The following is a 24,100-nucleotide window of genomic DNA, read 5'->3' as shown; positions in this document are numbered from 1 at the left end:
TGTCAGAACGCTGGCCACATCACAAAACCTGTTTATTAGGAGGGGCTCAAATCAAGATTCTTAACCGGAGTTACATTCCTGATTTCGAATACCCCTAGTTAGTTGTTGGGTCTGAATGCAGGAATCCCATATTAATCCCCTCGGGGAACAGATTCATGCCTTCAGAGCAGCAAAACAGAGCGGTGTAGAGGCTAGAGTCTCAGACTAGACTTTGCAAAAGCCAAGTTCAAATTCCCAGTCTGCCACGGAAGCTTGCTGGGTGATGACGGGCCAGTCATCTCAGCCTAACTGACCACAGAGGGTTGTGTTCTGTTTCAGGCAGGTGCCTGCGTCTGTGGTGTAATGCCAGCCAATAATGAGAGCTGGCTGCCTGGGCAGGGTGCCAGAGGTGAGTAACCGGAGGAGCCCCTACTCCACGAGAGTTGTTGAGAGGCCAAGGTCAGTAGTCAGAGAAACAGTCAGCTAGTAGTGCACAGAGAATTGTCGAGAGTAAGTCAAATCGGAGAAGCAGTCTGATAGTAGCGAGCAGAGAGTCAGTATTCCGGAGAACACCTTGAAGCCACACTGAAGGGCCCCTCCCTCACGCTCTTATGTGCTACCAGACTTGCATCACGCTTGCAACAGCTGTTTCAACTCTCCTCTGATGAAGTCCTTCCTCCCTCTGGGACAGCTGGCCGGTACTGGGCTCTGAGGTGTGCGGCGGATCTGCGTCGGGCCCGTAAGTCCCCTCGACACCTGCGCCGACATCACTCTCTTGGGTCTGGGGATCTTGGAGGGGGCCAGGCAGCTGGCTGATCCTAACCTGTCAGCTCCGTATGGGGAAGAGAAGCCTCATGGCTTTCAGTGCTTAGTTCTCGTGGCCCCTTCTTACATGCCCAGGGTAATGCCAATAGCCATTTTGGGGTTAGGAAGCAATTTTCCCCAGGCCAGATTGGCTAGGGGTCCTGGCAAGTTTTGCCATCTTCTGGGCAAGGAGTGTGGGTCACGGGGTGTGTGGGGGGGAGGTAGTTGTGAATTTCCTGCATTGTGCAGGGGGTTGGACTAGATGACCCTGGAGGCCCCTTCCAACCCTGTGATTCTGAGTGAGACCCCTCATCTGACTGCTTAGCTGCAGTGGACTGGTTGTTGACAGGCATGAAATCCAGCTACTGTCCATCAGAGAAATCAAAATAGTCTCCAGGCCCTGGCTGTTCCACGACAAGTTGTTAAAAATCCTGCACTTGAACATACCCAGCAAACTGCGAGCCAGTTTGGTGTCGTGGTTAAGAGTGACAGCACTCTAATCTGGAGAACCGGGTTTCATTCCCCACTTCTCCGCTAGAAGCCAGCTGGGTGACCCTGGGTCCATCACAGCTCTCTCAGAACTCTCTCAGCCCCACCCACCTCACAGGGTGATTGTTGTGGGGATAATAAGAACACACTTTGTAAACCGCTCTGACTGGGTATTAAGTTGTCCTAAAGGGCGGAATATAAATCGAATGGTGTTGTTGTTATATTAATTCGCAACATGTATTTCCACTCTGAGAAGCACACTCTTATATCCAGTGCTTTTTTTTCTTTAAAAAAAAAAAGAGGTGTCGAGTTTTGTGACGTTTGCTTGGGGGTCCAAGCCTCCCCACTGAAAGAGGAGCCAGTACTGCAGAAAGAGATGTCGGTACTGCATAGTGATGCGTATCGCCAGAAAAAAAATCCCTGCTCACACCCTGAATCAGTACCCATCAGGGCTAGGGTTGCCAACCTCCAGGTAGTGGCTGGAGATCTCCTGGAATCACAGCTGGTCTCCAGGCCACAGAGATCAGTTCACCTGGAGAAAATGGCTACTTTTGGGGTGGGCTCTATGGAATTATGCCATGCCAAGGTCCTCTCCCTCCCCAAACCCCACTTTCTCTAGGTTTCTCCAGGTTTCACCCCCCCCCCCCCCAGATCTCCAGGAATTTCCCAACTTGGAGCTGGCAACCCTAGACAGGGCTGGGAGTACAGAGAAAGAGTTGGAGGCCCTAGCAACAGCAGCAGTGTGGCCAGAGCACCATCACCACATCACCACGAACCCTCCATGGACAACGCAGTCTCTCCTGACCCAAAACAAACAGGGATAACAAAAAACGTTTGATATGGATTAAAAGCCTACTTTAAAAAAAATAAAACAGGCCATGCAGAGACTTCTGACAGAGGGTATGATGTCCGCTGTTGATCCTGGTTGTCCAGGTAACAGTGACAGGCCTCCTTCGTGAGGTCGCCCCCTGGTGGTTCGGGTCAGTTGGTCAGTTGTGGCAGAGTAGGTGGTTATATTTTGTTAAGAGTTTCTTTGTACGTTTTTAAACTTTCATGGGTAGATACAGAGCAAGACTGGAATCCAGTAGCACCTTAGAGAACAAGTAGATACAGGTTTGTGTTATTTTACAATTTCATAGATGGATACAGAGGCCTTTTTTCCCTGCGTTCTTGGTATTTCATATGGTTTGTTTGAACTTTTTTACAGTTATAGGTTTAGTTTGTATTTTCTTAGTGTTTGAGGATATTAGGGATAGATTATTTTTTACAGTTTGAAAGTTAAAGGTAGGGTTTTTTCCAAGTGAAAAGACCACAAAGGGCAGTACAAGATGTAAGTGGGATTTCTGCATTTGATTTCTATAGCTGTTTAACTCTGCCCTCCCTTCTGTACCGAGCCAGAGGAGGGTTATCTGAAATCTTATGAAATTTTATGTTTAGGATCGTTTTTCATGCTCCAAAACAAAACAGTTGGCCCTTTCCTTTGTGGGCTTCTAAATTTTCCAGCAGATCTTATGTGATGGAAGGGGTGACTCGTTCCCTGTCAAACTTTCACCTCCCTAGACTGTCCCGAAATCTCTTGTCCAATGGATGCTGTTTCCTGCCTAAGGAGAGATTTGCTCAATACCGTGCATTGCCCTGATGTCATATCACCATCCAGACAGTTTCAAAACAGTCAGGTAGTCTTTCTTCCCGGATTCCTCTTTGGCCCTAAGCACTTAGCACCTGCAGATCTGTACTTGTTTTGCACTGTTTCGAGTTACTAAGAACACTGAGGTGTTCGTGGGAATGGGCTGAGTTATGTTCCAGGAGGCTGAAGGTTCAAATCTCACAACAGATACAAATTCACCTCTGGAAAGCCGTTCTCAAACATTCTCCTTCAGCAGTGCGTGGGGGGGAGGGGTTGAGAATACTAGCCTACCACACAAGACTGTTGTTAGGATGAATGTGATTGTGAAGCACTTGGAACAAGGAAAGAGCTGTCAACTCTCCATATTGTCATTCTACGCAACAATAATTTAGAATCCCAACTAGACTTGGTGTTTCATTAGTATGCAGCAAAATGCACAATATACAGGGATTAGGCAAGACAGCCTAATCCCTGTATACAGCTAGAGTGGAGACAGCATAGTCTGTACCAGGGCTTTTTTTCAGCTGGAACGTGGTGGAACGGAGTTCCGGAACCTCCTGAAAATGGTCACATGGCTGGTGGCCCCGCCCCCTGACCTCCAGACACAGGGGAGTTTAGATTGCCCTCTGCGCCACTGAGGGCAATCTCAACTCCCCTCTGTCTGGAGATCAGGAGGTGGGGCCACCAGCCATATGACCATTTTTTCCAAGGGCAACTCACTGAGTTCCACCACCTCTTTTCCCAGAAAAAAAGCCCTGGTCTGTACTGAGACTAGACAACAGGGTTCCCATTTCTGCCGTGTGAGAAGTTGCCCCTCCTCAGTGCAGACAGAGAGAAAGAGAAAACCTAAAGAAACTAACAATTTTTGCTTAAATCCAGGGTCCCCAATTTTTTTGCGCCTGCGGTAGGCTTGCTAGGTCCCCTTACCCTCCCGATGGGAAGGGGAACCTGGCACTTATCTGGAGTTATTCTTCACATGCGTAAAGCACGCACACACTCACAATGGCAGCTTCCAGGAGTGATGTCATTGTGCAGGCAACAGGAGTGCTCCCACACTTCACATCAGGCCAATTCCAAAAAAATCAGTCTGTTTGGGACTCAAATTAGCTTGGGAGCACTCCTGCGGCCTGCACGATGACGTCACTCCTGGAAGTAATGCTGTCACGCTGCGCTGAGAGCACACCCTGGGAGGCCTGTTCCCCCACCTTTTCCCTCGCCAGATAGGTGAGTGGTGGTGAGGGACAGAGGCTAAAAGCAAGGGACCCCCCGCCCCACCAGGGGACCAACCCTAGCCTGTGGACACCTTTACTATTCTGATATAGTACAGTGGGCACAGCCACAAAATACCTGGCGCATAGTGGCTTATGCAGGAAGTGGAACCAGCTATAAAAATGGCTGCCCTGGTTTACTTTCAGTTACACAATGAAGATCCTTGTGCTGTGATTACAGCTGCAGCCAAAGCAAAGTTTTTTTTAAAAAAAATCTGAACCATCAAATCTCCAGGGGCCAATCAAATCTCCAGGGGCCAGGTAGGGCTTTTTGCCCTTGCTGGGCAAAAGCGCTACTTGGCCACGCCCACTTGCTAAAAATGCTTGGCAGGCAGCAGGAAAGGTGTTAGAGGAGCCATGTCATTCATGAGGTCCCTTGGGTAAAAAACCAAAAAGCCACTAATCTAGGAGTTCAAGCCATTTTCCCACCAGATGCCTCTCCTAACTGATCGAGAGGACAGCAAATTCCGTCAGTCCTGGAGTCTTCCCAAAGCTCAAGCGCAAAGCAAGCAGAGAAAAAAGCTAGTGGCAAAGCTCATTTCTTACTGCCTACAGTAGGGGAAACAGTACACTTACCAGAGTTGCCAGCCCCCTGCCACACGTAAGGCACCCCCTGCCCTCAGCTGCTCCCAGCTCCCTGCCACCACTTACCTGGTCAACAGGGGTAAAGGTACCAACACGGGGGAGGCGTGTTCTTGCTTTCCTGTCATGTTGGAAAACAGAAGTAATGGGTCGTTCCAGGGGCCGATTCACTAAGTATCACCCCAACATTAAGTCTGGGGCCAATTTTTAGCAAATCAGCTCTTGGTGCAACCCATCGTTCACGTTGCACTAGAAAGTAACATCATTTTCTGATGCGATGGGTGGGCGCAGGAGAGCTTGCTTTGTGTGCATACCAGGGCGATAAAATGCTTCCCCCTACACACCCTGCCCTTCCCTAACCCTGTTTGGACCCTGGCAACCTTGACAGTTACCCCAGAGGTCCCTCAGTGCAACCCTCAGGAGGCTGCAGGTGAATAGCCTACATAACCCTGTCATGAGAAATGACATCTTTTGTAATGCACTCACCATGTTTCAGGGCATCAGGTGTCAACAGCCAGCTGTATTTCAGCTGCCTCCCTTAGCAGCTTCCAAAACCTTCTCCTCTCCCTAACTGCCTTCCAACGGATTTTCAACTGTCACTGGCACAGCATTCCACCAGCTCTCATTGGCTGTTTCCCAGGAGAGGCAGGGTTGGAACCAGTCCTGTCCATCACAACCAGTTTTCAAAAACAGAAAGAATAACATTCAGACAACAGAGCCTCATTGCAGAAACGCTCCAAGAACGATGTTGATGCAATGGCTGCTAGGAAAAGTTGTTTATGTTCTGGTACCTCAACCTCACACGTCCCAGAAAATGGTAAAAGTATCCTCTGTCATTACCTTCTGATCTATATGGGGCAAAAGGAAGTGAAATCACTGGATGCCTAAAGGGACTGGCAGAAACTTATTTTCTCTGTTGACTTCCAGGTGTGCCTCATCCATTGGGCCACTGAAACAGCCTTTTGACTCTGATCATGAGTCAAAAGGCTGTTTCAGTGGCCCAATGGATGAGGCACTGACCGAAAGGGTTAGAAACCACCAAAGATGAATCTCTCTCGATATATTCCCTGTGTCCTTTTCTCTCCAATTTCAACAGGATGCAGCAAAAAAAACCATTCCAAGCATATACTGCTATCATGGCTAGCTACCTGAGTTGCACCCTTTGGGTAAACCCTCTCACCACAGTTACCTCTGCACAGAGTCCAGGGCCATCTCCTTGGCAAGCCCCAGGGATCCCAGAGCAGCACTTCTTCCATTCCTTTCCAGAGGAGCTCAATAGCCGCGGCAGGCCAGGCACAGCGAGGCCCCTGCCTGAGTTGACAGCCCGACAGAGGGGATTTGTTAGCGCACAATGAGAGTTCCTCTGCTTAAGAAAGCTTCATCATTGGCCCTTGAGCAAAATTTCAAGGGAGACTGATTTCCAGACCCCCTCCGCATGACCCCATTTGCTCTGGGTGTCATTCTTGGAAGTACAGACAGGACACTGAGGCCCAGTTGGATGCTCAGTCAGAGAGCAATCCTGACTGGGTCAGGCAAGGCTGCCATCTAGGGCCAGAGAGGCTGTGACTGTTTTTAGGTTTGCTGGCAACCAGGATAGGGGGCTTACTGGGTCACGGAAGGGCTCTGCCGGCCAGCAGATGGGAAAATGGCAGGAATGGGAATGAACGTTATCAGCATCCCAATGGGCTCCCAAATGTGCCTGGAAGTGACATCAGTGCACGGATAAGGAAGGCTGCTCTAGCCTTAGGGGGAAACTCTATGGTTAAACTGTAGAGTTTTCTCCAAATGCTGTTTCCCCACTCACTTCTTGGTGACATGCTGACATCACTTCCAGGCACACAGGATGTGATGTCAGCCCATTAGGACGCTGACAATGTTCACCCCCCATTTCTGCAATCCCCCCCCCCATCAGCCAGCTGAGCAGGGGCAAGAAGCCCCCAACCGTGGGAAATGGGCAAGTGAGATTGACTCCATCTTAATATTTATCGAAACATATATCCTCTCCCTGCCCTCTCCCCATCAGGAGGAGCTCAGGACTGGCTAACACCTCGAATCTTGCAACTTCTAGAGCACCCTGTTGGAGCAACCTTGCAGAGTTGGAATTTATATGCAGGTCTGATAGGAGCTAACATGGTGAGCGCATTACAAAAGTCATTGTTTCTTCTGACATGTTTACATGAGTAATTCATCCTACTTTTCCCATTCATCAGCAGGGGGGCGTGGCCCACACCCACTCTTCTGAGTGAATGGTTTGCTCTGAGGCCTGGTTCTTGTAACACTTCAGGTACCGTCTTTCTAGTTAGTTTAAAAATGCACTGACAAACTGGTCATAAATAAATAAAAATGGGTTGAAATCTGATGAAGTGGGAGCTGGTGTAGTGAAATTACTAAATAAAATAGCATTCTTAAATTCAAGAAGACCTTTTTAAAAATGAGCACGATCAGCAATCAGAAAGCGCTTTAACGTCTGCCTGAGAAAGAACTCTGCGAGATTCGAAAGCCGGCATCTTTCTTTTCCCTTTCAAAAACTACTGAGCCCCAGCCCTGCTATGGAATTCTTTCCCCACGTTATTGGGTTAACAAGCTCCGAGGGTTTCTCTCACGTCACTCCAGCCTCTTTCCTTCTTAGCCAATCTTCAACTCTCCTGGGCTTCGAGCCCCTCCTTCCGTTCATCCTCATTGGAGGGCAGCCCCATGGCCCGTCCTCATACGATGGAGAGAGCCAATCCAGGCGGTGGCGCTTCCGTGGTCCTGTTTTCACTAAGCGCGTGGGCACGCTCTCTTTCCGCAGTTCCTTTCGGGAATTGTAGTCTTTTGGAGTGCAATCGTGCGCTTTCCCTGCGGGCCTCTGAAAGCAAGAGAACTACAAAGCCCAGAATGCATGTGGTCACCCAGGGGATTTTTTTCTCTGTAGTCGCGCAGCTGGCAATGCAGAATAGTGCTAAAGTCGAGCTTGGAGTAGCAGGAACAGGTGAGAGCTGAGAGGGACTGTGGGCCCTTCGTATCGCATTTTTGTATCCCTCCTTTCCTTTTGCACCTCCTGAAATCTTTGCATTTGCCAGCATTGCAAGGTCTGTATGGGGGCAAAGGGAGAGCTTGCTGTGGTATAGTGGTTAGAGGATCTGGGAAATCAAGGCTCAATCCCCGTTCGGCTATGTCACACCCTCTCAGACTAGCCTACCTCAAAGGGTTGTTGTGAGGATAAAATGCAGAATGTTGGAAACTGCTTTAGGTCCCCCTTGGGAAGAAAAAGTGGGGCATAAATTAAGTCCATATATGAATTGCTCTTTTGACAAAAGAGTAAGATGCTGTCCAAAAGCAAACAAAAGTTTATCAGAGGTTCTGTGGCAACTGGTAGGTTTGGCCTGGCAACGAAATCTATGCACATTGCTGCCCCACAACAAATTCCAGGAGAGTTGCAGCAAAAAATATCACACTTCTGCAATACTTTAAAGCTGATGAAGGTGTTGTGGCTTGGTTTGGTGTTTGGCAGCCCTTTTCCAGGAGACTTGAACCCTGGCAGTAGACAATTTTTTAGAACTCCCAAGACTCTTGTTTTAAATCACAGGAATGTAAGCTCAAGATGGGTAGCCGTGTTAGTCTGTCTGTAGCAGTAGAAAAGAGCAAGAGTTCAGTAGCACCTATAAAAATTTGTGGTTGGGTATGAGCTTTCATGAGTCACAGCTCACTTCTTCAGAATGTAAGCATATAATATCTGTGCTGGACTGTCCCAATGGGCCATCGAGGCAGGGCATCTTCTTTCATAGGTCAGCCAGTCAGGTGCCCCTGGTAGGAGGGCATGTAGGTGAAAGGGTTTTTTTCCTCAGCCATTGTCCTAAGCACTGGATTTGGGGTTGACTGCCTCAGAACATGGAGGTTCTATTTAGTCATTGTGGCTAATAAGAGAGTTGTTGTAGCATGGTGGTTAAGCGGTTGGGCTGCAAATTAGCCCTCTGCTGGTTCAAATTCTACTGCTTGCATGAGCTCAGCAGGTGGCCTTGGGTAAGCCCCTCCTCTCAGCCCCCCAGTTGTATTATGGGGGTAATAATAACACTGACTTTGTACACCGCTCTGAGTGGTGCACTAATCTGTCCAGAAGAGCAGTATATAAGATAGTTGTTATTATTTATACCCATTGATGGCCTGCTCTTCTCAAAGTTTGTCTAATCCCCTTTTAAAGCCATATTTGGGAGAGCGTGTTCCACAGGTGAGTTACTCTTAGAGCGAAGAAGTATTTTCGCAACTTCTCTGCCTCGCTCCGCAAAGCTATGATAACTATATGTAGGTAGGAAGGTATTTATTGTCGTTCTGTAAACATAGTTTTAAATAGTTATGTAGCAGTTGTTATCTGTTAATGGTATGTTGCATTGTGAATATTCAAAGTGCTTCACAATAGTTGTCTTGTAATTCCCAAAACAACCCTATAAAGTAGGTTAGAATTGTTCTGATCCTATGGCAGATGGGGAACTGAAAAAGTGAGCGAAGTTTACTGAAGCCACTTCAAGATATGATATGGAAATATCCGTGCCAGTTCTTAAAGTGATATTATCTGTGGCATGTTGATATCTTGATGTGTTGAAAGGGGGGGGGGTACTTTTTTCAGTCTATAATATTACCTAAAAGAGACTATTAACTAGTCATAAGTGACTGAGTGTCTGGGGTTAGAACAAAGGGGCTGAAAAGGAGTGGGATTTTTTTCTTACATTTTTTTTACATTATTATTATTAATCCTAATACATTATTATTAATCCTTTTCATTATTAATCCTAAAATGGAGCTACTAAAGAATTGGGGGAAATCTAATCAAAACTTCTAAGCTCTCTAGAACTTTTAACATGCTCAGCTCCAGGACTCATTTCGAGGGGAAACGCGCAGGAACGCAGTTCCGGTAGTTCCCCAAAGAGGTCACATGACAAGTGGCCCCACCCACCTGACTCTTGGCCATTTGGGGCCCGTTTCTGCCTGGATTGGGGCCGAAATGGCCTGGATCGGGCCTCTGACGGGTGGTGGATCACTCTCCTACTCAGCAGCGGTCCGATTTTGATCATTTTGGGCCCCTTTCCAGCCATTTCCAGTCCATTTTTGCCATTTTGGGCCCAATTTCAGCCCTGAATGGCCAGGATTGGGTCCAAAACAGCCAGGATAGATGATGTCAGGAGGTGTGGCACATGCAAATCAGTCATGCTAATGATACACTTCCGATGATGTCAAGGGGCATGGCATATGCTAATGAGTTATGCTAATGAGTTCTTCCAGCCCTTTTTCTACAAAATGACCTCTGCTCAGCTCAAGTTGTGCAAGACCCCTCTTTGATTCTTTAACGGTTTTGGCAGCCATCCGTCATCCAGGCCTCTGCAATTCTGGTCACCTGAGGGTGTGACTAATCGGTCTCGGTCTGCTGCTTTGCATAACTCTGTCACTCCATGTTTCTCTAGGGAAAATGAGCAGGAACGGAAAACAGGAGGCCTCGGCAGCCGCCAAGGAGGAGTTTGTGGGCTTCTTCCCCCAAATTGTCAGGGATCTGACCGAAGACGAGCTCCATAGCCCAGAAGTGGCTGACGCAGTTGCCAGACTAAAAGAAGTGAGTATTGAAGATGACGGGTTAACATACCTGAATGAGCAGCTGCGGTGTGGTGGTTCCTGAGTCAGGCTGGGCCTGCGAGGCCTGGAGTGCTTATGGGGAAGATTCCCTGGGAGATCCATTCTGTGTCATCCTACCTCACAGGGTTGTTGTGAGGCCAAAATGCGGGAGGGGATAACCATGTTTGCTGCCCTGAGCTTGCAGGATGGGTGGAATGAAAAGGCAATAAGTAAATGTAGCATGTTAGGATTTATGCCGTTGGGTGCTATCTAAATCTTTGGCCCTTCGGATTTTGTTCTGGCTAAAGCTTGAGGTTGGACATCTTTGGAAGTGTGTGAGAATGCCAGAGAACGCCATTGAGTCTAGAATCATCTTTCAAACGTTGGCCAATTGGTCACCTTTCAGATTTCCTCACGGGGAGCGTGAGCTAAAAGTTACCGAAGTGGCCTTGATCTGTGATAAATGGTTTTTTTTTTAAGACACCACAATACTGTACAAGAGCGTACCTCCTTTTACCTTGAGGTGGGTTTTTTATCTGGAAGGGTCTTGTTATCAAATGTGTCTCTGTCTCCCCCCCCCCCCTTCCCCATAGGTGATAGAGTACAATGCTGTAGGTGGGAAATACAATCGGGGTCTGACTGTCGTGTCTGCCTTCCGTGAGCTGGCCGGGCCGGGCCAACAGGATCAGAAAAGTTTCCAGAGGGCTTTGGTTGTTGGCTGGTGCGTTGAGCTGGTAAGTCTTTTTTCCCCAGTGTTTTCTTTTTTTTAATATAGGCTTCCTGGCAAACTCATGTGTGCAGTGCTGAGAAACTGAAAGTAGCCCTAGGCCGGAAACAGGTCTGTGCATAATGTAGGTTTCTGAAGGGGAAAGGAGAAGTTATATTCTGCAGAGTAAGCAGACTATCATAGTTTTGGTTTATGTTGCTTCTATAAGCTGCAGGGACGAAAGAAAAGTGTCGCACAAAACATTCCCTTTTTTGGGGGGGTTAAACCATCACCCCTATGCAAACACAGAGGCATGTATGAACCACTGGGCAGCATGAATTGTTATATTTAATGTTTTTAAATGTTTTTAAATGTATTATTTAATGTTTTTAAATGTTTTTAAACATGTTTGTATTTGTTATCCGCCCTGAGCCTGCGAAAGCAGGGAGGGCGGAATATAAATATAATAAATTAAATTAAATTTAAATTAAATTGGCATTTAAACAGTGAGATACGGGCAATTTGTAATACACGTTCTGCAAATAAGTCTACAAAAGCCACTACCCTGCCCAGCCCAGGTGTTCCTGTGTCAGTTGTTAGTGGCGGTTTGAGTTTGAGAGAGAGAGAGAGAAAAGCCACTCTCTAATTGTTTTCCCAAAGGTTTTTTTCCACCTGAAAGTGATTCTTAACTTGTCCTAAGTATAGATCTAATTTCCAACCTGCCTCAGCACCACATTACGTGCCCTTCTTCCTGAGATCTTGCAAAGATTGACCACATATATCCGCTTTTAACTTTCAGATGGTAAGGAATAGAAACTTGTTTTTCTTTGAGAGGAAGTGAACGCCGTACATCCTGGGGTGCATTTACAGGAGCGGGGAAGAGCGTGCCATCTTTATTGTTAGACCACTTAAGGCAGACTGGAATAATGCTTTCCTTCTGATACAGTACATTCCTCCTCTGAGTGTGTGCATGTGCGCATGCATGCGTGTGCCATCAAGTCACAGCTGACATATGCTTGTTCTGTGAATCTAGGCTGGTCATGAGAGGGAGGGCAGGAAGGGTTACATCAGTGCTTACTTCCCGTGTCCCCTTCTTACATGCCCAGGGTAAGGCCGATTGCCACCTTGGGGTCAGGTAGCAATTTTCCCAAGGTTAGTTTGGGTAGGGATCCTGACAGTGTTTTGCCATCTTCTGGGCTTGCAGTAAAGGTCACTGGGTGTGTGTGTGGAGGGGGGAGATTCCTGAGAAGTTCCTGCATTGTGCAGGGGGGTTGGACTAGATGACCCTAGAAGGACCTTCCAACCCTATGATTCTATATGGTCACCCTGTAGGACTTTCAAGGCAAGAAACATTCAGAGGTGGTTTGCCATTGCCTGCCTCTGCATAGGAACCCTGGACTGCCTTGGTGGTCTCCCATCCAAGTACTGACCAGGGTCGATGCTGCTTAGCTTCCAAGATCTGACGAGATTGGGCTACCTGAACCACTCAGATCAGGGGAATCCAGGAGATATTGAGGATAAAATCTGCCTGGAGTGCTGCAGAATCGTGGTGAAACTCTTCCTATGTTGTACCAATTCAGACTGGGCTATACCACTTCAGGCGGAATGGGCTTATATGCTCTGCTCTGTGTTTTTCCCCAGCATGCTATTATTGTATGGATGTCGAGTTTTTTTCCAAGCTGCATGCTTATAAAATAGTAGCATGCCAGTGGAATCCTACACTGATACCTTCTCACTGAGAGGCTAGCTTTCTATTTGCAGGGCAGTAGGAAGTATCTTTTTCTGACAATGGTGCATCCAGACATGCAGACTTTTGCCTGAAGTGGTACAGCCCAACTTTATTTAATGGTTGTATGTACTCTTCTGTTCCGTGCCATCCTCCACCCCCATTTGATTCCCAAAATGGATTCCAAATAACGATCAGATGAAATAGAATTAAAATCACTCAGGTTTACACATACATGCAAACTGGGCTTTAGTCCTTTAATATCAGATGCCTTTGAGGTGGCCATAATCACTGAGCAGTGAAGGAGACAGCACTCTGCGTATGGTCAGAGGTGGCTATTCCCATTCGCCAGGATTTTGCCTTGGCATTGGAAATGGAACCCAGAGCTCAGCAGGCTCATCTAAGCCCTTGGTGCTGTATCTGTTCTGCATGGTGCAGTGGTTAGGAAATATGCCTACTTGATTAGAGGGTTGTGGGACCTGGGAGAATTTACCTTTCAGGTAAATCCGCGGGTGCGGATTAGATTCAGTATATGCCTTCTTGCAATTGTGTGTTGCATATTTCTAACCCAGCTCCCTGAGAATCTCTAGCAGAATAGACCTAAATTATGTGTCTGGGGCCTGGGAGGCAGTTCACAGGAGGCTGATCCAGGCTGAGTCTATTGCTAATTTCTTTATTTGTTTAAACCCCTAACATGCATTGAAAATGCATGCAATGGCTCACAGAAATATAATGACCAACCTAGACAGGAAATAGCAGCCATGTCCATCTGTAGCAGCAAAAATAAATGGGAGTCTTTTGGCATCTTAAACTCACATGTTTTTATCCCGGTGTGAGCTTTGGTGGATCTGAACAGTTCACAGGAGGCTGATCCAGGCTGAGTCTATTGCTAATTTCTTTATTTGTTTAAACCCCTAGCATGCATTGAAAATGCATGCAATGGTTCACAGAAATATAATGACCAACCTAGACAGGAAATAGCAGCCATGTCCATCTGTAGCAGCAAAAATAAATGGGAGTCTTTTGGCATCTTAAACTCACATGTTTTTATCCCGGTGTGAGCTTTGGTGGATCTGAACAGTTCACAGGAGGCTGATCCAGGCTGAGTCTATTGCTAATTTCTTTATTTGTTTAAACCCCTAGCATGCATTGAAAATGCATGCAATGGCTCACAGAAATATAATGACCAACCTAGACAGGAAATAGCAGCCATGTCCATCTGTAGCAGCAAAAATAAATGGGAGTCTTTTGGCATCTTAAACTCACATGTTTTTATCCCGGTGTGAGCTTTGGTGGATCTGAACTCTAACGCGTGCATGACCCGAGGAATGAGCTGACTGTTAAAGCACCCAAGGCAATGGGCTCTGTGTGTTATGTGCTGTCAAGTCACCTCTGGCCTCTATAATAATAATAACAATAATAATAACATTCAATTTATATACTGCCCTTCAGGACAATTTAATGCCCACTCAGAGCAGTTTACAAAGTATGCCATTATTACCCCCACAACAAAACACCCTGTGAGGTGGGTGGGGCTGAGAGAGCTCCAAAGAACTGTGAGCCAAGCTACAAGTGATGAATTACACACTTGTAGCTTGGCTCTGTGACTAGCCCAAGGTCACCCAGCTGGCTTCAAGTGGAGGAGCGGGGAATCAAACCCAGCTCTCCAGATTAGAGTCCCGCGCTCTTAACCACTACACCAAACTGGCTCTCTGGTGACCCTATGAATGAAAGACCTCCAAAACGTCCTCTCATTAACAGACTTGCTCAGATTAGGACGTGGCTTCTTCTTTTGGGTCTTCCTCTTTTCCTACTGCCTTCCACTTTTCCAAGCATTATTGTCTTTTCCTGAGAATCTTGTCTTCTCGTGATGTGACCAAAGTACGATAGCCTCAGTTTGGTCATTTTAACTTCTAGGGAGAATTCAGGCTTGATTTGCTCTAGAACCTACTTATTTGTCTTTTTGGCCATGATCTCTAGGCAAGGAATAAAAAGCATACTAGTCTTCAAGGTTCAAATGGCTCCTGTTCATAAAAACAATTTTATAATAACCATGTGCTTATATACCAACCTTCTGGACAGATCAGTGCCAATCTCAGAGCGGAGAACAAAGTCAGTGTTATTATCCCACAATAGGGACTGAGAGGTGTGGCTTACCCAAGGCCACTTGCTGAGCTCATGGCAGTTGTGGGAGTTGAACCAGCAGAGTGCTGGCTCAAAGCCCAGCCTCTTAACCACTATGCTACAGCAGCTCTTTGCAGGCCTACCCCATGTTACAAGCAGCAAGAAGGTACTTCTATGGATGTACACTCCATGCACTTGCAGAAGTGTGTTCTGACTCACTAAAAGGGATGCTGGAATAAGTTTTGTTCCTGTTTAAGGTGCTGCTGGACTCCTTTTTAAATTTGCTGTCACAGACTTAACATAGCTACCCCTTTGGAACGACTATTGCCCTAGCAATTCCAGAGTGGTAGTTGTGTTAAGCTTGTTGCAGCCAAATTAATCTGTACATTGCAACAGATAACTGGGCTTATATAGATGACCCTTCGCCCACTAACCCTCATTGCTTCTTCCAGTCCTGTTGCAGTTTAGTTTGTAGGTTTCTTGAGGGCAGAGATTATTTCTCTCTTGCAAAACTGCAGAGCACCTTGTTTTGTGGATTAGCCTTATTTTCATATAGCGCTGAAACTGGACCTGTTGTCTGATTTGGCTGCAGCTGCAGGCGTTTTTCCTGGTGGCAGATGACATCATGGACTCCTCACTCACACGCCGGGGCCACCCCTGCTGGTACAAAAAGGTAAATAGGCTGGGGGGCAAGGGAAGGTGAATTGGCACGATAGAGCTGGAAAAACATCTTAAGGCACCAGCTACGAATCTGGATTTCTCCAACTTTGGGAACGGTTCTTATGGGGGATGGCTTCATTTTATTTTTGATCGTTGCTGATAGGGCTCCAAAGAAGCTTGTGCCTCTGTATTTAAAGCATATGATCCTACAGAGAACACCCAAATAATCAGCAATTTTAAAAAGTGTTAAGGATGGGACGGAAGGAAGTCCTGTTCCACGCAAAGCACGATTGGCTGGTGGAATTTGCTGTTGTGGGAGGTGGCGGCGGCTGTTAGTTTAGTTGGGTTTAAAGAGGGGATTAGACTAATCAGTGGAGGGTAATCAGCCAAAGACTGTTGGCCACAATGGCTAAGTGGAACCTCTGTGTTCAGAGGCAGTATATCTGTGAATACCAGTGTGGGGGGGGCAATGTCAGGGGGAGGCCTTGTATAGGTCAACTATAATCAACGTAAATCCCCAACAAACCGTGAGCCAGCAGAATAACTGCACAACTCAGTTATTCCCTTGTCTGTTTTCACCTGAGCATTTGGGGTCTTTGTTTTTTGCGTGTCTTCAGTCTGTGCGTCAGGGGAGGAGGAGGGAATGTAGGAGCCCCCATTTAAATACGTTTGCTCTAAGAAACAAACCCCAGTTTGTTCAAGATGTCTGAACAGAGAGCTAATACGGGTACTATAAGTAGTTTTAGCTGCTCAGCGATTTTCCTGTCACTGTGGTAGTAACTCTTCCGATCTGTTCTTTTGGAGTAACATGTGAGGGCCTTTTTCCGACGAGATGCGTTCAGCCATCTTGCAGACACCAGACTGAGTCTTTACAGAGAAGCAGTGGCAGGTGGGCCCATTGAGATCAGATATGTCACGAGTCCAGGGCGTTAGAACGTGAAGCTTCAGGTTGTGCTGTACAGCAAAGGACCCCTGCCGTTGCTCTTATGCTGGTTGTCCTCTCTTCCTCCTCAGGAAGGAATTGGCTTGGATGCCGTGAACGATTCTTTCTTGATCGAGTCCAGCGTCTACCGGCTGCTGAAGCGGTACTGCCGGGGCCAGCCCTTCTACCTCAACCTGCTGGAACTGTTTCTCCAGGTGGGTTCGGGTCGGATATCCTTTCTTTCATGCTCTCTTCCGTGGGAAGATGGAAGCAACTGGAAGGGATGGTGAGGGTTAACGAGGAATGTCGTTTCTTCTCACTTCCTTGTGTTTTCTCCACCACCCTTCAGACTTCATACCAGACTGAGTTAGGCCAGGCTTTGGACCTTATTACTGCGCCCCAGTCCCAGGTGGATCTGAACCGCTTCACAGAACAAAGGTGAGAAGCAACTTGTCGGTGGAAGAGAGAGGAGAAAACTGCCTCTGTTGTGTGGCAAAGTGGGAACGGCTGGACTCCAAAAAGTGCTATTGAAAACGATCTTTATGCTGATTTTTAAATCCCTACAGCCCATACCCTGTTGTATTTGTCCATTGAATGTCCCAGCTGTTGATCTTATTGACTTGCCCTGTGTAATCTGCCTTGAGTCTCAATGAGAAAGGTGGACTATCAATTAATTAAATAAAAAATAAATCTAAAGGTGCAAGGATCTACGCAAATAGTTATTATTAAAAACATCAAGGTATTTGCTTGTAAGCGATCAGTTTTCACCTGGGCCCTTTTCACACTACTTACTTCGTTCCGAAACATCGCGAAATGTAGCGCAAAAACCACAGAAGATAGTGTCTTCTCGCAAGAGTTTTGCACAACATCGCACAAAACTCACGAGAAGACGCTATTTTCCGCGATTTTTGTGCTACATTTCGCGATGTTTCGGAACCAAGTAAGTAGTGTGAAAAGGGCCCAGCTTGAAAAGGTGGTCCAATTAACTGGTCCTCAGGTTTAAAACTAAAATAATTGATACAAGGACTTAATTTTCAGATAGCAAACATTATCTTAGGAGATGCATCTGTCCTTTTCTCTTATGCACTGGAGGGAATGCCTCTTCTAAGGCGCTCATACTTATTAGAGAAGGCTCCAACTCAGAAAAGGTATTCTCTCTAGAGAAAAGAGGGATTGCCTCTTATAAGAGAATGTCCATTCAGTCAGAATCCTTCACCCAGGAGGGAATGCCTCAGAAGAAACTTGTTACAACTTGTAAGTGCGTTATCTAAAAGTAAAATAGTTTGGTGGAGGCGTTAAGAACTATTGTGTTTTCTCACACAGTTTCCTCACACACGCACATTTAATTGATTAATCAACATCATTAAACAACAAAGACTTCCTTTGCCATAAGAAAAGAAAAAAAATCACCTCGCAAACACTTTTGAGTTTTTCCCAGACAAATTACTTCCTTCTCGAAGTGAAGAGATAAAGCCCCTTTTTGTTGCTGACTGAGAATGTGTGGGAGGTCTGAAATATTATCCTGCATTGAAAGGACAGAAATTTAGGACCGAGAGCACTAAAATAAAATACCTTTTTAAATATGCTCTTTTTATCCGAAAATTAAACACCCCCTCTGCTTTCCAATTCAAAGCCAGATGGAATTGAATGGGGACCAGCGAGAAGCCAAGCTAGCCCCGATCCTCAGAGCTCTGGGGTATTTTCCATTTCTTGGTCATGATGGAATGGTTGGCTTGTTCTGTCCAGATGTGTGCAACTAGAATAAATAAATGATTCCAAGCTAGAAACTGTGCTTGTCATGGTTAGTGCTAACCAGAATCGTGGCTACCCTCCCTGGCAGGTACAAGACGATTGTTAAATACAAGACGGCGTTCTATTCCTTCTACCTTCCAGTAGCTGCTGCTATGTACATGGTGAGTAAGGAGGCCATATTGTAATTTTCTCATTTATATTCTGCCTTTCTCTTCATTGGGGACACAAAGCAGCTTACATCATTCTATTCTCCTCTGTTTTATCCTCCCAACAACCCTGTGAGGTGGGCTAAAATGAGAGGGGGTGACTGGCCCAAGCTCACTCCGCCAGTGAGCCTCCATGGCGGAGTGAAGATTCAGATCTGGATCTTTCAGATCCTAGTCGACTACACCCCATTGGTTCTCTTATTGTGAGGGAAATGGGCTTCAGGGATGTCCTATAGAGGCCTACTAGTTTGTCCTCAGTTAAGAAGAGAATAGTCAACCCTTCACTAAACCATGATTTCGCTCAATGGCTTGGATGAAGTTGCTCTTTATAAAGACTTCCCATGCTGTGATTTTTTTTTCATAGTCATTGCTGGCTTTCCACTTCCCCCAAAGAACCTTGGGAATTGTAGTTTGGTGCATGCTCTGAGAGTCCTTTCATGGCTGCTCTTGTACCAAACCTGTCTGTCTCTCTTTTTCAGGTGGGCATTGATGGTGAAGAAGATCACACTCATGCCAGGGCCATCCTGCTGGAAATGGGGGAGTTCTTTCAGATCCAGGTGTGTTGGTCTTCCCCCTCTTCTTCTCTGTGGCTCCTCTTGGAGGTCTCTGGTTTGCTGGGAAGCTGATCCACCAGGTGGGGTTCTGCGTACAGGGCATCAAAGTTCAGAGGGTTTCAGTTCTTTGAGAGCGGAAACAATGATGAATCTGGGAACATTTCTGCAGATGCTTTCAAATGTTAGCCCTGCAGCCATGAGGGCTAGAAACTTTTTTTTTAATTCAGAAGGTGTTGTGTGTTTCAGAAATAAAACAGAGGTTCTCAGGAATCCTGGACTGGATAAAACAAACTCAACATCAAATTGGTTAAGCAGACAGGAGATGGGTACGGGCGGTTATTTAACAAACCACTGCTGATGAATGCTTCCGCTTAGGAAGGGGAGCAGCTTTGAACTGACGTGCTTTAAAGCAAGGAGTGCAAATGTGGGTTTTGAATTATAATATATTGCCAACAACCCAGTGTCTTTGAATAGAAATTGCATAACTGGAAAAGGACCAGGGGAGGAAATATCACCCCTTCTGCAAAAAAGCATGAATAAAACCCTGAGTTTTGTAGCACCTTGACTCTTAACAAGTTTTTATGGACTAGAACCCAGTGTGTCACATGCATATAGTGTTAAACGATTCAAGGTTTTTTAATCAATAAAATATCATCATAGCATTATAACAATGCCTTTTGTCAGTTTTCTGAATTTCCAGATTTTATTTTTTTAAAGGCAAGTCTCTTTTGTTGTGGAGATAAAGGAGGAAAGCCATATCTCTGCAATGAGATGGCCTATAGACTTACTCTTCTTTCAAAAATGGAATTTGGGAATTCAGGGAACCTGAGAGATGCATTGCTAGCACTTTATAATGATACCCTATTGCCATTTTTTAAAAGCCCTCTGATGGCAACAAGAAGATAACCACCATAGCCGACCGGGGTAGGGAAAATGGCATTGATGTTGGTTGGACCAAGAAGATTGGGTCTTTCCCTTCGGCATGGGTGCCAGCCCAGCTCTGCTGTGATCCTTCCCAAAACATTGTCACAAAACAGTTCAGGAAAGACATAAAAAACGTTGGGTTGAGGGCAGGGTGGATAAAAATCAATGATTTAAAAAAAATCAGATTTTCTAAAATTTAAATTAGATTTTTTTGATTTAAATCAGATTTTTTTTAATAAAATGTTTTTTGAGGAAAAAAATTCTATCTAGTTTTCTATTTAAGATACATTATAGTCCAAAGGTTATTCATCATGAAATAAGGATTAGTTTTTAATTATGTAGCATGAGGCTGTATATTCTTGCAATATTTTGGTAATCAGCGTCAGCCACTCACCTGGATAGGCCAGGTGAGCCTGGTCTCACTGGATCTTAGAGGCTAAGCAGGGTCGGCCTTGGTTAGTAATTGGATGGGAGGCCTCCAAAGAAGACGAGGGTTGCAGAGGCAGGCAAGGGCAGACCACCTCTTTTAGTCTCTTGCCTTGAAAACCAAGAGGGGTCACCATAAGTCAGCTATGACTTGAGGGCATTCTCTACCACCAATCAGGATCCAGGGTTTTTTTCTCAATTCAGGTGTTAGATTAGCACAGCAAAGCTGGGGAGATGGTTGTTGCTAGTTACAGTTGTGAACAGTCACCATTCATACCTGTATCTACCCTTGCACTGAAATGGCACGGGCTGTGCTTCTCGATATTTTATGACTGCTGTTTGATTTGTGTTTTTTCCTCTATATATCTCCATGCATTTGTTTCTACCAGCTGAGGATAAAACTTCATGCATCTGGCAAAGTGGGCTCTAGTCTGCAAGAGCTTCTGCCACGATCAGTTCTATAAAGCCAGAACTGTCCCTAAGAGTGTTCAATCTCTGCCTTTCTGTGCAAATTCTTCTAAGCGCAGGCTCTCTGGGGCTTGGTTTTGCTGTAGCTTTGGCCCCCCTTTTGTAGAGGGCACACCTGACTTTTGCTGCTGGCACTGCCAAGGTAAGTTCATCGTCTTTTTCTCTGCCTGTAGGATGACTTCCTCGATTGCTTCGGTGATCCTGATGTGACTGGCAAGATTGGGACCGACATCCAAGACAACAAGTGCAGTTGGCTGGTAGTCGAGTGTTTGAAACGGGCCTCGCCCGAGCAGAGGCAGCTTCTAGAGGTAAGTGCAGTAGCTAGGGAGGGTGGCGATTCCTCTTCTTTCTTCCCATGACACTGCCTTAAACCAAGTCAAGCCATCGGTCCATCAAGGTCAGTATTGGCAACTCAGGCTGGCAGCCGCTGCCCAGGGTCTCAGATTGAGATCTGTCCTACTGTTTGTTCCTTTTTCACTGGAGATGCCTGGGATTGAACCTGGGACCTTCTGCGTGCAAAGCAGAAGCTCTTCCACTGAGCCACAGGCCCTCCCCTCTTTCTCACATACAGTGAACCACATACCTTTCGAGCAGAGTTGGGAATATTCAGCAGTGGTACTTCACAAAAGCAGAAACAGCTAGTAGGTATACTAGCTTTCATGTGTTTAAAACAAGCAAGCAAGCTTCTAGCCCTTACAGCTGAAGCAATAGATTTGCTTATGCTTGGTGATCCCCACTTGTACACCCCAAAAATACAAGCTTAGATACTACCCATAATGTAAGGGGGGGAAACCCCAGGAAGTTGGTCTGTAACAATTGGTATTTTTGAAACAATTTCATTTTGTCTGTGCTTTTCTTAATTATGTGGACAGTGCCTGGCTCGAACCTCAGAAGCCGGAACTGTTGCAGAGTCTGACTTCAGAGCCTTGGCAACCTTTCTGGGCCCTCTACATGAGCCTGATCTTGTCAGATCTCAGAAGCTAAGCAGGGTCAGGCTTGGTTAGTTACTGGATGGGAGACCTCCAAGGAAGACCAGGGTTGCAGAGGCAGGCAATGGCAAACCACCTCTGGTAGTCTCTTGCCAGGAAAACCTCACCAGGTGTTGCCAGAAGTCAATTCTGACTTGAGGGGTGTCTCCACCACCACACTTCGCAAAATCAGCAATACAAAATCTAAATGTGGAGGGAGGGAGGGTTTGAACCTCAAGAACCCTTTAATTGTGGGACTGGCTTAACTCGGTGAAGAAAGCACCTGTCCTTTTCTCCGAGGAGTTCAAAGTAGTCTACGTGGTTCTCCCCTCCTCTGTTTTTTCACAACAACCCTGTGAAGAGAATTTTTTAATGAAGCATCAGGATTTGAACCTGGGTCTCCTCAGACCTGCCCTGATCTTGGAAGCTGAGCAGGGTCGCACTTTGGATGGGAGACCTCCAAAGACGACCAGGGTTGCTATTCAGAGGCAGTTAGTCTCTTGCCTTGAAAACCCCACCAAGGGTCGCCGTAAGTCAGCTATGACTTGAGAGCACTTCCCAGCTGCTTCTACCCCCAGCCCCCAATACGGGTATCATCATCCGCCCTGAGCCTGCCAATGTGGGGAGGGCAGAATATAAATTAAATATAAATAAAAATAAAATGGCAGCCTACCTTGCAGGGCTGTTGTAAGGATTCCTGAAATAATGCACATGAAATGGTCTGAATTTTCTAAAGCAGCATAGGACTGGCTTGTTCCTTACCTGATACACTTCAGGCAAGCAGTGAACGAAGGGCAGAGAGAAGGCAGAGGTTCATGTGCTTAAGCAACCCGGCTAGCCTCACCTCAATCTCTTGTTTTTTTTAGGAGAATTATGGACAGAAGGACATGGACAAGGTTGCCCGTGTGAAACAGCTCTACGAGGAGCTGGGCCTGCAGTCTGTATACCAGGAATACGAGGAGAGCAGCTACCAGCGCCTGTCAGCCCTCATTAGCCAGCATGCCGTCCGCCTACCCAGCCAAATTTTCCTTGGCCTGGCCCAGAAGATCTACAAGAGGCAGAAGTGAACACCCAATCGGTCAGCGATGAAGCCTCCATATAGCTTCCTGTTTCAGCCAAAGCTTTGGAGCTCAGCTAGTGCAGTGGGGAGGGGAGTTTTAAGCTCTTGGGGTAATCGAGAAGGGGGTGGAGAAAACCCCCAAACGGTGCTTCGTAGTCAGGAGGGGCAACTTTCCGTAGTAGCTCCGGAGCTGCTCTGTAAGCCTGAGACTACCCTGTAACTAGTCTGAGTTTTGTTGAGCTGTTAGAAAATCCTCAGAATGGATCTCTTACGGAGGATTCTCTTTACACTGGGAATATTACTGTTTTGAGAATTCTTGGGAGGGCAGTAGAGGGGGGCGAGGACTTTAAAACTAGTTTTCAATTTTTTTTTCCAAGACCTGACGTGAAAAGTGGCTAAAGGTGCTCCAAACTCCATCTAGTTTTCCTTTGCTGGCCAGTGGGTTGGTCTCCAGTGGCCATGCTGCTATATTCCTGAGCTGTGATGGGTATTTTCCCTGCATTTTTTGCACATTCTTAGAAACGGTAATAACTACCTGGAGCACAGGAGCATGTGTTTTTTACATCATGAATGCCTACTGTCTTTCATAGGAATAAGCTGCCCTCCAGAAAGGGATATTTTCCCTATTTCCTCTGGGAAGGGAAAAAGAGCTGGTGGGTTTCGTTTCTGTTTGCATCTCTGCCTTGATTTCCCGCTAGGTGCCAGCCTCCTTTTCCCCTCCTTTTTTGGGGGGTGCAGAGAGGAGCAGGTATCCCTGAACATAGCAGTCTTCTCCCCTCTTCATTACAAGGTAAGCATTGTTGAGTTGGGGGAGAGACGGCCTGCCCCTTTAATCGCCCATCTTGGCTAAGGAAGTTCCTCTGTCCAAAAACAGCAGATTCTCTTCTCTGGACTTCAGTGGCTGGGCGTGAAATGGATTGTTCTGTGTATGTTGTTCTCTTTGTTAGGCGACTTGACGAAATGGAGCATTCAGGCTGAAGGAAAGTGTTTATAGTAATAAATTATTTTTTAAAACCGGATTGTCCAACAAAGACTGTTTCACATGGTTAAGTGGGAGGGGGTGGTCTGTGGTCTGAATTCTGATTTGCAGGTGGTGAAAGGACAACTCAAGGCTGTTTTTGGAAGAAGCCTAAGTGCAGGTTGGAAAATTCCTGGAGATTTGGGGGGCGGGGCCTGGAGAGGGCGGGGTAACTGATTGCATCTTTTTTTTAGAAGTCCTTTCTCCCATCTCTGTGAACTGTGAAAGGAGAAAAAGAAATTCCCGGCGCAAAAGTA

General features: G+C 46.3%; 1 protein-coding gene across 5 annotated transcripts; it reads left to right on the top strand.

The window, feature by feature from the left end:
* Window positions 1-457: 457 nt before the first annotated feature.
* Window positions 458-23,842, top strand: LOC129339582 (farnesyl pyrophosphate synthase-like). 5 transcript variants are annotated; one of them, XM_054994187.1, is made up of 11 exons: window positions 458-718; window positions 6,773-6,882; window positions 10,185-10,330; window positions 10,923-11,063; window positions 15,478-15,558; window positions 16,560-16,682; window positions 16,817-16,905; window positions 18,308-18,380; window positions 18,905-18,982; window positions 20,971-21,105; window positions 22,632-23,842. In XM_054994187.1, exons 3-11 carry the CDS (start codon window positions 10,190-10,192, stop codon window positions 22,830-22,832), a joined length of 1,062 nt encoding a protein of 353 aa, XP_054850162.1. In that variant the 5' UTR covers window positions 458-718; window positions 6,773-6,882; window positions 10,185-10,189; the 3' UTR covers window positions 22,833-23,842. The 5 variants fall into 5 exon arrangements, with proteins under 5 accessions (XP_054850162.1, XP_054850149.1, XP_054850168.1 ...); XM_054994174.1 differs by lacking the exon at window positions 6,773-6,882; XM_054994193.1 differs by lacking the exons at window positions 458-718; window positions 6,773-6,882 and adding an exon at window positions 2,366-2,385.
* The last annotated feature ends 258 nt before the right edge of the window (window positions 23,843-24,100 follow it).

The sequence above is a fragment of the Eublepharis macularius genome, chromosome 1 (assembly GCF_028583425.1).
Source record: "Eublepharis macularius isolate TG4126 chromosome 1, MPM_Emac_v1.0, whole genome shotgun sequence".
Lineage (NCBI taxonomy): Eukaryota > Metazoa > Chordata > Lepidosauria > Squamata > Eublepharidae > Eublepharis > Eublepharis macularius.
The sequence above is the reverse complement of the archived record's forward strand: the minus strand, read 5'-3'. Positions and strand labels throughout refer to the sequence as shown.